Source organism: Miscanthus floridulus, unplaced genomic scaffold (assembly GCF_019320115.1).
Source record: "Miscanthus floridulus cultivar M001 unplaced genomic scaffold, ASM1932011v1 fs_159_1_2, whole genome shotgun sequence".
Classification (NCBI taxonomy): domain Eukaryota; kingdom Viridiplantae; phylum Streptophyta; class Magnoliopsida; order Poales; family Poaceae; genus Miscanthus; species Miscanthus floridulus.
In genome coordinates this window covers 27,820-38,823 of record NW_027096295.1, presented here as the reverse complement: position 1 = coordinate 38,823, position 11,004 = coordinate 27,820, and the positions used below count along the sequence as shown (strand labels likewise).

At 52.6% G+C, this 11,004-nt stretch overlaps 1 protein-coding gene across 2 annotated transcripts; it reads left to right on the top strand.

The window, feature by feature from the left end:
- The first annotated feature begins 5,226 nt into the window (after nt 1-5,226).
- LOC136530577 (probable inactive receptor kinase At1g27190) lies at nt 5,227-8,303 on the top strand. Of its 2 annotated transcripts, XR_010777810.1 has the most exons (2): nt 5,227-7,437; nt 8,151-8,303. XR_010777810.1 is itself a non-coding variant. In XM_066523297.1 (1 exon), exon 1 carries the CDS (start codon nt 5,366-5,368, stop codon nt 7,247-7,249), a length of 1,884 nt encoding a protein of 627 aa, XP_066379394.1. In that variant the 5' UTR covers nt 5,227-5,365; the 3' UTR covers nt 7,250-7,592. The 2 variants fall into 2 exon arrangements, 1 of the variants encoding a protein (XP_066379394.1); XM_066523297.1 differs by lacking the exon at nt 8,151-8,303 and having other exon boundaries at nt 5,227-7,592.
- Nucleotides 8,304-11,004: the final 2,701 nt, after the last annotated feature.

The following is an 11,004-nucleotide window of genomic DNA, read 5'->3' as shown; positions in this document are numbered from 1 at the left end:
AGCCCCAGCGTTCTTTAGACCGAATGGTATGGCGATGTAGCAGAATGATTCGAAGGGGGTGATGAAAGATGTCACGAGCTAGTCGGACTCTTTCATCATGATTTGATGGTATCTGAAGTACGCATCAAGGAAGCATAGGGTTTTGCACCCTGAGGTAGAGTCAACTATTTGGTCTATGCGTAGCAAAGGAAATGGATCCTTTGGGCATGCTTTGTTGAGACCCGTGTAGTCAACACACATCCTCTGTTTCCCACTCTTCTTTTGTACAAGAACGAGATTGGCTAACCACTCTAGGTGGTACACTTCCTTGATGAATCCGGCCACCAAAAGTTTTGCGATCTCCTCGCCGATGGTCCTGCGATTCCCCTCGTCGAAGCGACATAGGCATTGTCTCACTGGCTTGGAGCATGGGCGGATCTTCAAGGCATGCTTGGCAATTTCTCTCAGAATGTCTGGCATGTCCAAGGGTTTCCACGTAAAGATGTCTCTGTTGGCGCGGAGGAAGCCGATGAGCGCGCTTTCCTATTTAGAGGAAAGCATGGTACCAATGCGCACCATTTTGCCCTCGGTGCTCTCGGAGTCTACAAGGACCTCCTTGGAGCCTTCCGCTAGGTCGAAGGACCTGGTTGACCGCTTGAGGTCGGGTGCTTCTTCGACGACCTCCTTCTTGAGGGCTGCGAGCTCTGCAGAGGCGATGATTGATGCGGCATGATTGCAGCACTTGACTTCGCACTCATAGGTGTGCTTAAAGGAGGTGTTGACGGTGATGACCCTGCCTAGGCTCGGCATCTTTAGCTTGAGGTAGGTGTAGTTGGGGATGGCCATGAACTTCACGTAGCATGGTCATCTTAGGATGGCGTGGTAGGTTCCGTGGAACCCAACCACTTCGAAGGTGAGGGTCTCTGTCCTATAGTTGGACGGACCCCCAAAGGTGATGGGCATATAGACCTGCCCAAGTGGCATGGCCTGCTTTCCAGGCACGATGCCGTGGAAAGGTGCTTCGATCGGCCGGACGTGCGCTTGGTCGATGCCCATGGCATCGAGCGTCTCGGCGTACATGATGTTGAGGCTGCTACCCCCATCCATCAGTACCTTGGTGAGCCGCTTCATATCAACGATCGAGTGAACCATGAGCGGATATCTCCCCAGTTGTGGGATGCTCTCTAGGTGGTTGGTCCGGTTGAAGGTTATGGCGGACTCTGACCACCGAAGAAAGGCAGGCACGGCCGGTTCGGCCATATAGACCTCGCGGTGTGCGACCTTCTGGTGGCACTTGGAGTCGTAGGCCACCGACCCTTCGAAGATCATGAGGCAGCCATCCAACGTCAGAGAGCCACCGTCTTTCCCCTCAGCATCGTCCGTGCTTGGGTCAGGGTCCTTCCCGTGCTCCCCTTTGTTCGAGCCTCCGAACAAGAACCGTTTCATAAGGCTGCAGTCCTTGTATAGATGCTTAATGGGAAATGCATGGTTCAGGCATGATCCCTCGAGTAGTTTCTCGAAGTGGTTCAGAGTGCCCTCCGTGGGCTTCCGACCACCTCTACGGTCAGCGGTGGCCACGAGTGAGCCCTCGCGCCGTAGCTTTTTCTTCTTCTTGGCGGGACGATTGGAGGCGCCTTCACCAGCATCCTTGTCCCACCCCGCCTTGCCTTTGAGGCGGTCGAGGATCGCTCCGACCGCTTCTTCGCCTGAGGCATGGCTAGTGGCGATGTCGAGGAGTTCCTTGGTGGTTCATGGGCCCTTGTGTCCCAGTTTGTGAACCAAGGACTCGTAGGTGGTCCCGAAAAGAAAAGCTCCTATAACGTTAGCGTCGGCGACATTAGGTAGCTCGTTGCATTGCTGGGAGAAGCACCGGATGTACCCACGGAGGGTCTCTCTGGCCTTCTATCGGTAGTTCTTGAGGTCCTACGGGTTACAAGGCGCTTGTATGTGCCCTGGAAGTTTTCCACGAAGATCTCCTTCAGGTTCACCCAACTTTGGATTCTGTTGGATGAAAGGTGTTCCAACCACACTCGTGCCGAATCGGCCAAGAACAATGGAAGATTGCGGATAATGAAATCATCATTATCTGCACCACCGGCTTGGTAGGCAAGTCAATAATCCTCGAGCCATAGTCCAGGGTTTGTTTCCTCAGAGTACTTCGAGATGTTGGTTGGCGGTCGGTACCTTGGCAGGAAGGCAGCGTTGAGGATGTGTCGGCCGAAGGCCTGAGGCCCTAGTAGGCCAAGGCTCGGGCTTCGATCCTCACCATTGTTGTAGCGTCTGCCACGACGAGGGTGATAGCTATGGCTAGCTCTCTCTCTCTCTCTCTCTCGAGTCATCGTGAGTATGACTACGAGCGTCTAGGGTGTTGTGTGCGTCACGGTTACGACCGAGATGCTGATGCACCGGGACTGCGATGCGCTGCCTACCTCCTTGTGGCTCCTAGTAGATCGATGCATCCCTGCCGGGGCGCTCCAAGGGCGTGTGTTGGCTAGTGTCGAGCTCACGTCACCAAGACAATGAGATCTCGGCTTTCTGCATCGCCGCACGTTCGAGCAGCGTGCGAATCTCATGGTGGGCCCGACGATCCACGGGCGTCACGGCTTTCAGAAGACCACGGAGCAAGGCTATCGCAGCGGCGATGTTCTGGCTCGCTCGGGTGAAGCGAGGGAGGGCTTACTCGTCGGTGATGATCCTCCGGTTCACGCCGTGGGCCATGGCGCATGCGCGCCCACTGTCTCCGTGGCGCTTGATCTCCCGATCAAGCTCCGTGCATTCCTGCTCGAGCTGGAGTTGCACTTCCTCGATTTCTCGGTGTCGGGCTTTCAGCTGCTCCACCCGCACGCGAGGTGGGGCTACTATCTCTCCCTCGGCCTCGTCATCGAGGTCATTTGCTGGGGTAGCCTCCTCCTCGTGGATGCTTTCGACGTGTTCCTCAGGGGTACTTGTCATGAAGCATTCACGAGAGGGGTGATGGCTTCCCCTACTAGAGTTAGAGCCAGAGGGAGACTCCGGCTCCTCTGTGAGGAGGTCATGGAAAGACTCCGTGATGTGCTCGATCACTCCTACAAACTTGTTGTTCGCGGGGGTCGGGACTATGCGTTGCGCCACAAGGTGGCCAACGGTCTCTGCGGCATTGTAGAGACCGAACGGGAGCACTGTCGAGGCGCTCCGGATGAGGTATTCTGAGGAGAACTACTCTCCCCTGGTAAGTTGTGCCATGACATCGGCACACGAGAAGGCAAGGTAGCACAGGTCCTCCCAGGACGGTTGGGATCCTAGGAAGACGCCGAGTTGACGCTCCAACCTTTCGTAGTCGAAGTCGAGGAGCCGGTCGCTTCCGGGAGCGCGGGCCTCCGGTGCATGCTGCCACAGCTCCTCGAGCATCTTGGTGATCGCATCGAGGCCAGTGGAGTGAAGGGTTGAACGACGACGGGCGCTCGCGCCAGCTCTCCCTCCGCCGTGATGATGAAGTCCAGGTCCCCGAAGCGCACGTGTGCGCTCGGGGCCCAGCTGATGCCGTGACTAGCCATCCGTGGCCTGATGTTAATGTTGGGACGCGCAAAGCCCCCTACCTGGCGCGCTAACTGTCGATGTTTCGAGTAAACACCAACGAGTAAATTTGTGTTTTTGCGCGTCTGGCCTAGATGGTGTGCTAAAAAGACATAAGGTTTATATTGGTTCGGGTAGAATATCCATACGTCCAGTTCGTAGCTGCTGCTCGTGTTATTAGCACTGAAAAATTCATAGTAAGGGTTACAAACGGACGAGAGAGGGACATATCCCAAGTCTCTAATAGAAAGATCGAGTAGATGCCGAGAGCTAGGTCGCTGCTCAACTATCTGTTCGAGGTTCGATGCTAGTGGTTCTGCTGTGATGTGTTGAATCGATCCCTTTAGTGGGGTGCCCTGCTTTCCCCTTTATAGGCCAAGAGAGAGCAGAGATTATAGATGGGAGAAAAAAAAGAAAAACCAGAGGCAAAGGAAGTCCTTCAAGGACGTCGGGTCTTCCTTTTTCTCTGTGCGGGCCCCGTTGACATGGCAGACGGTGCCAGGGATATCTCCACGCCGGGCGCATGTCCGCTGACCCTGACAGGGCCGCGCTGGGCGTCAACTTGCTGACGATGCCATATCCTAGCATTGTCAGCGAGTTGTCACGTCCCATCTCGCCCCGGCGGGCGGCGCTGCGGACTAGGGTGCTGATCAACGACCATGCAGGGAGCAGGCGGCACAGTGACCACACGTCCGTTACTGTGGATGATGTGAGTTTTCTTATGGACCGTAGTGATTGTCGTGAGCTTCCGTAAGGACCCGTGACCGAGGGCAAATGACGGTGCCCACAACACTGTAAGTCAAATGTCGGCGCATACAACACTGTTTGAGCTCTGACATGCCTAGAAGGTCGCAAAGCACCCCTCTGGCAGGGCCTGACGGTATTTTCCTGCAGGCGTGCAGGGTACGATCCTCGGTATTACGGTTGACTTGAGTGCCCTGCTTTATCTCGACGTCGGGCGAGGCGGAGCCAGCCCTTAGGTGTCGGGCTAGACGGAGCCATTCCTCGGAAGTCAACCGAGGCAGAGCCAACCCTCGGGGGTCGGGCGAGACGGGGCCCGCGGCCGCAGCGCCCACCGAGGCGGAGCCAACCCTCGGGGGTCAAACGAGGCAGGGCCCACCACCTCGGTGGCCGGACGAGGCGGGACCTGGCAAACGGTGTAGTCGCGCTCTTGATCGTGCGGACAAATCAATGTTGATGGTCATTAGCTCCTCTTCGGGCACTCTAGTATTGGTCCGACAAAGGGTGTTAGAGAAACGGAGTTGAGGAAGTATTAAAATAGGAAAAAAATGAAAGAGGTGAGGAAAGCTTTGAAATTTAGGTGTCAAATAGGAAAGTAGAAATTTTTCTAGAATTAAACAGAAAATTTCTCCGTAAAGATGAGTTGAATTCCCATTTATTCACCTCACTCGGCCTATCTAGCCAACCGTGGCCTGGCAGCCTGCACGGCTCAGCCGATGATCCGCCCTCACCCAGCCCAATCAGGCAACCATTTCATCTCCACCGCGCCGTCCCCGTGCCCGCTGGCCGCTGCTCCGCCTCGCTTCCCTCCGCCATCTCCGCGACCCCACGGCGCAGTCCACGCACGACCCGTCCCGTCCCAACCCAGACCAACCCCACTACTAGAGCCCAGCGCGCAGCGCACACGCCGCACCACGCCACGGCGCACCAGTATACTACTACTCCGTCCCTCGCTGCCCGCCTGCTCCTCTGCCCTCCCCATCCACTCCACCACCACCCCCGGCCGCCACAAGCACGCAGTCTCCCACCTGGTCAAACCGCTCCCCTCCCCCACCACCACCACCGCGCCCCAATCCGCGTGCATCCGTCTGCCATGCCTCCTCCCCGCCTCCTGCCCCCGATCCTCCTCCTCCTCCTCCTCCTGGCCCCTCCGGCGGCGCCGCAGCCCGCGCCGGGATCGGCGGCGGAGCCGCAGGAGGACGACCTGCGCTGCCTCAAGGGTGTCAAGCACGACCTCTCCGACCCCAACGGCCGCCTCGCCGACTGGGACTTCAAGAACACCTCGGGGGGCGCCGTCTGCAACTACAACGGCATCACCTGCTGGAACATGCAGCAGTCCCGCGTCCTCTCGCTCTCGCTCTCCGGGTTCGGCCTCGTCGGCTCCATCCCCTCCTCGCTCCAGTACTGCCGCGCCGCCACCACGCTCGACCTCTCCAGCAACGCGCTCGCCGGCACGATCCTGCCGGCGCTCTGCGACTGGCTCCCCTTCCTCGTCACCCTCGACCTCTCCTCCAACCAGCTCACCGGCCCGATCCCCGCCGAGCTCGCCAACTGCCACTTCCTCAACACGCTCAGGCTCTCCGGGAACCAGCTCTCCGGACAGATCCCCGTCTCCCTCGCGCGGCTCGACCGCCTCAAGACGCTCGACCTCACGGGGAACAAGCTCGACGGCGAGATCCCGCCCCAGCTCGGCGACAAGTTCTCCAAGGACTCGTTCTCGGGGAACTCGGGACTCTGCGGCCGCCCCGTGTCCTCGCGCTGCGGCCGCGGGCTGGGGAGCACCGGCCTTGGCATCGTCATCGCTGCGGGAGTCTTCGGAGCCGCCGCGTCGTTGCTCCTGGCCTACTTCTTCTGGCGGTGCACCGGGAAGGGCAAGGGAGGGCGCCGCCGCCACAGGCGCGGCGCCAGCGAGTCCGGCGGCGGGGAGGACGGGAGCTGGTGGACCGAGAGGCTGCGGGCGGCGCACAACCGATTGGCCCCGGTCTCGCTGTTCCAGAAGCCCATCGTCAAGGTCAAGCTGGCTGACCTGATGGCGGCCACGCAGGACTTCAGCACCAGCCACATCGTGGTCGCCGGGAGCTCGCGGGCGGGGACGGCTTACCGAGCCGTGCTACGGGACGGGTCTGCGCTGACGGTCAAGCGCCTGCACTCGTGCCCACTCTTGGAGAAGGCGTTCAGGGCAGAGATGGGTCGGATTGGGCAGCTGCGGCATCCCAACATCGTGCCACTGCTGGGTTTCTGTGTTGTCGAGGATGAGAGGCTGCTGGTGTATAAGCATATGGAGAGTGGGGCTCTTTCGTCGGTGATGAAGAAGCCAGGGGAAGCGCCGCTGGATTGGGCAACGCGACTTAGGATCGCCGTGGGGGCAGCGAGGGGGCTTGCATGGCTGCACCATGGGTTCCAGGTTCCGCAGATTCACCAGAATTTGAGCTCCAGTGCAGTGCTTCTTGATGAGGATTATGAGGCTCGGATCACCGATGTTGGGCTCACGAGGCTGGTCCGGATGGCGCCCGGCGAAGGCGGTGATACTAGTCCTTTCCTGAATGGGGACTTTGGGGAGTTTGGCTATGTTGCTCCCGAGTATGCTAGCAATCCAGTTGGTACCATGAAAGGCGATGCATATGCATTTGGGGTGATATTGTTTGAGCTTGTTAGTGGGCAGGAGGCTGCTGCTGTGGTTACTGACGTGACGGGTGAAGGATTCAAGGGGACATTGGTGGACTGGGTTAATCAGCTCAAGGCTTCTGGTCGGATCAGTGACGTTGTTGATAAACCATTGCGCGGAAAGGGCCATGAGGCAGAGATTGAGGAGTTCTTGAAGATAGCTTTTGCGTGTACCCAGCCTCGTGTGAGGGAGAGACATTCAATGTATCGGGTTTACCATGCTCTGAAGGGCATCGGAGAGGGTCGCGATGTCACAGAGCAGTTCGATGAGTTCCCACTGGCCTATAACAAGGACGATTCAGACACTATGTAGCTGATGTTGATTGCCCATTGGATTGTGGAAATGTTTCTTCATGCTCATTGATGATATATATGTAGCCTTGCTATGGACGGACCAGAGGCATAATGAGTGGTAATTGAACAATATTGTGGCACCAAAGCTAGCGCCGGATGCTGGATGGTCAATTCTATCGTTGCATCAACAGGGGATGTGATAATCATGTAAGCTGTAAGATCAGTTTACAATTCTGTATGTCTTTTTTCAGTTACTGCTAGTGCTTGTAGTATCTGTATGGAACTGTAATTCTTGATGTGCCTAAATCCTGATATCACCTTTCAAAGTTCCTTCTTGGAACAACCAGCATGCTGTTGAGTCATTAGATTGGCACTCAATGTTTCATTACCTTTCTTGAAAACTTAGCGGTTAATGTTAGCAGGGTTCTGGGTAGTTAAAAATGTTATACTATCTCTTAAGCTTACACTGTTCATAAGTGGCATATTTATGAGCTTTGCATCTGTAGCTAGAAATGTTATGTTAAAATGTTCAAGCTTCAAAAAGTAGCTAACCGTGTGCTATGCACATCTGAACCTTGGAACATCTAATTGTGGCTTGGTCTCTATATTCTAAGGCCTTGTTTAGATCACTCCAAAATTCCAAGTTTTTTCACTCTTTCTCCATCACATCAATTTTTGGACGCATGCATGGAGCATTAAATGTAGGTAAAAAAAATAACTAATTGCACAGTTTAGTTGGAAATCACGAGATGAATCTTTTGAGCTTAGTTGGTCCACGATTGGACAATATTTACCAAATAAGACGAAAGTGCTACTATTCATCGGGTTGAAAAAATCTTCAATCTAAACAAGGCCTAAGTTTTCTATTTGGAAGCATCACCTATGGGGAATGGAACTTTCAACATCGCCTTTTTTTTTAGGAGTACTAGTTCTTTCAGCTATTTTTCTAAGCTGGCTGGAGTACCGGAATCTAGCCGTCTGTCTTGGTTTATTTTAGCAGTTTATGCTTTCTTTGATTTGAAAGTCAGCTCTGTGTGACAAAACGAAGAATAATCAAATCCCTGCGCACAAGACAATCCACATATAATTGTCGCCATCATCCACAGCTAAATCAGGACACTCGGTGCCTTGACTAGTATGTTACTACTACCCGCGTAGTTAAATCAGGACAAATTTTGAAATGTGACTGAAGTGACACTGCAATATTTTAGCCTTTTATTACCCTCGCGAGAGTTTTACTCCGTACCTGGGTCCGACGGCGTTCGGCAGGGGGCCTCAACAGTGAATTAGTGTTCTGTGACCTGAAACAAGCGGAAACAATTCGGCAGTAGACCAGCCGAACGCAATGGAAGGAGATAGACATGTGATTTGGCTGGCGGCTCCAGTCATTGTACGGTGTACTAGAGTATTATTACCAGTTGTTTTGTCTTGCATTGAGAAGAGCATATGGGCGTTCGGCTGGTAGATAGAATAGTGAATTTTGGATTATTTTGGATGGTTGAATAGTATTCTGTGAGAGAAAATAAGCTAAAATAAGTTGAAACAAGCGGGAAGTAGTATAGTCGAACGCCTTCCATGTTTCGCCTAGCTAATGGCTACCGAGCAAGTGCCTGTTTAGTTCTTAAAATTTTGCAAAATTTTTTAAGATTTCCCGTCACATCGAATTTTTGGACGCATGCATGAAGCATTAAATATAAATAAAAAATAAAATTAATTACACAGTTTAGACGAAATTCGCGAGATGAATCTTTTAAGTCTAATTAGATTATGATTGGACATTAATTGTTAAATAACAACGAAAGTGCTATAGTACCATTTCTAAAATTTTTCACCAACTAAACACGTCCAAGACAAAACAGCTCCGACGAACACCTTTTCCCGGTAAAAAACCACTCATTTTGTTTTTGACAAGAATCGGCCAAGAGCAGCGAGCTGCTAGGAGCTGAAAGGGTTCCCTGATTACACCTGTCGATGCTTCCCAAGCTAGAAGATGAGCCGTACCGTAGCGTCTAGTTGCCTCCCAATCTTGAAACTTGAATGTGCTGTATTGACACCCTGTGAAAAATCACTCATTTGATTGTCGAGTCTCTCTGTAAGTACAGTACTATTCGCTTGGCTGATAAGCCATGGCTGAAAGTATAATTGATTGATTTGTTGTGAGAAAAAAATGCTGTTCGTTTGCTAAAAAAAAATAAAAAAAATACAAGCGAACAGAGCGATCATCTCGTTGGGTTTCCTTTATTCTGCAAGTGCTTAACATAGCTCCCTCTGAAATCAGGGCTCTGCAAGCATCTGGTTCTGGGCTGTGTAGCCTGTAGCTTGTGAATTGTTTAGTGAGCTCAACAGCTGGCAAGGCATCCATCCGTGGATCGTCTCGTCTGCAGTGGGATGATCGTGCCTTCGCCTAGGCCGTGTTTAGTTCGCAAAAATTTGAGAATTTGGGTAGCACTTTTGTTTTTATTTGATAATTAGTGTTTAATCATAGACCAATTAGGCTCAAAATGTTTGTCTCTGCGATTTTCACTCAAACTGTGCAATTAGTCTTTTTCGTCTACATTTAATGCTCCTTGCACGTATCAGCATGATTCGATGTGATAGATACTATAGCACTCTTTGGGAAACTTTTTGGAATTAAACATGACCCTAAGGCCAGTCTCAGTGGGGGTTTCATCTTCCAGTTTCCAACACACTCATATTTTGGAAACAGTGCAGAAGAGTTTCATCCCCATGAAACTCTCTCTACTCATATGAAACTTTTATCTTCTCTCTTCATCAAGACAGTGTCATGTCAGCATATTTAATGTCCATAAAATTTTATAAAATCCCCATTGAGAGTGGCCTAATAGATAACAACATCTGACCCTGCAATGCACATGATGGGTACGAGCCCGGGGCCTACACGATTTAATAGTGGCATGATATGTTGGCGTTCCGTGTCGGCTCATCTCCGGCCCTCCCTTAACATTTTTTTCTTTTCATTTTACCGCGTGCAAGTGCAAGGCTGTGCCGTTTTTTCTCTGGTTAGTTAGCACGTGGGTGTGATTTACGCTCAGTCGTGAAGACTTTTCCACGGCTGGTCCTACGGTTCTGCAGTGTGCACCAGGACAGCGGGAACCCCTTGCTGCGATCTGAATGAATATTCTTTGGACAGATGATAAACGACACATCGACCGCGGCCCGCCCCATGCCCGGTCGCGCTTGGACGCGGGAGCCGGAGGGGCATATCGCCGTCGCTGCCGTTGGCGTCGTTGACCGACTTGGGCGAGTAGGGCTTCTTGTCTCAGGCAGCGACTTTCCGGGAGGCATTTGAGGCGGATCGATCCACCCAATTCTTGCCGTGTGGTTCTGGCAACTGCACTAGTATAGAGATAAATATCTCGCTTTCCTACAACACGAGGCAGCAGAAACGTCGACAAGTCCCTCAGGTTTACCAAAGAACGATGACCGCTTGGAATTGGAAGGTTCGAGTAGTGAGAAAGAATGTGAATCAAGTTAACCTAGAGATTCTCCCAATCAACAGCTGGATGGAAATCTGGAAACGTACTGGCCTGCTTGTTCTCTTATTAGTAGTGTCATGTCATGTCATCGTTCCATTTAGCTTATAAGCCATGACTAAAAGTACGGTTAGTTAGTTTGATGTGAAAAAAAATAATATTTATTGACTGATAAACCATGGCTCATAAACCAAATACAACCCAACGAATAGGCTGTAATTTGGAATCAGCCCTGCTAATTTGGAGTCAGGCCTGTTTCAGCAGTACTTTTCAGCGAACT

Bases quoted from the DNA above. Each gene is read 5' to 3' on its own strand.
- LOC136530577 (XM_066523297.1), top strand. From the start codon at position 5,366: ATGCCTCCTCCCCGCCTCCTGCCCCCGATCCTCCTCCTCCTCCTCCTC.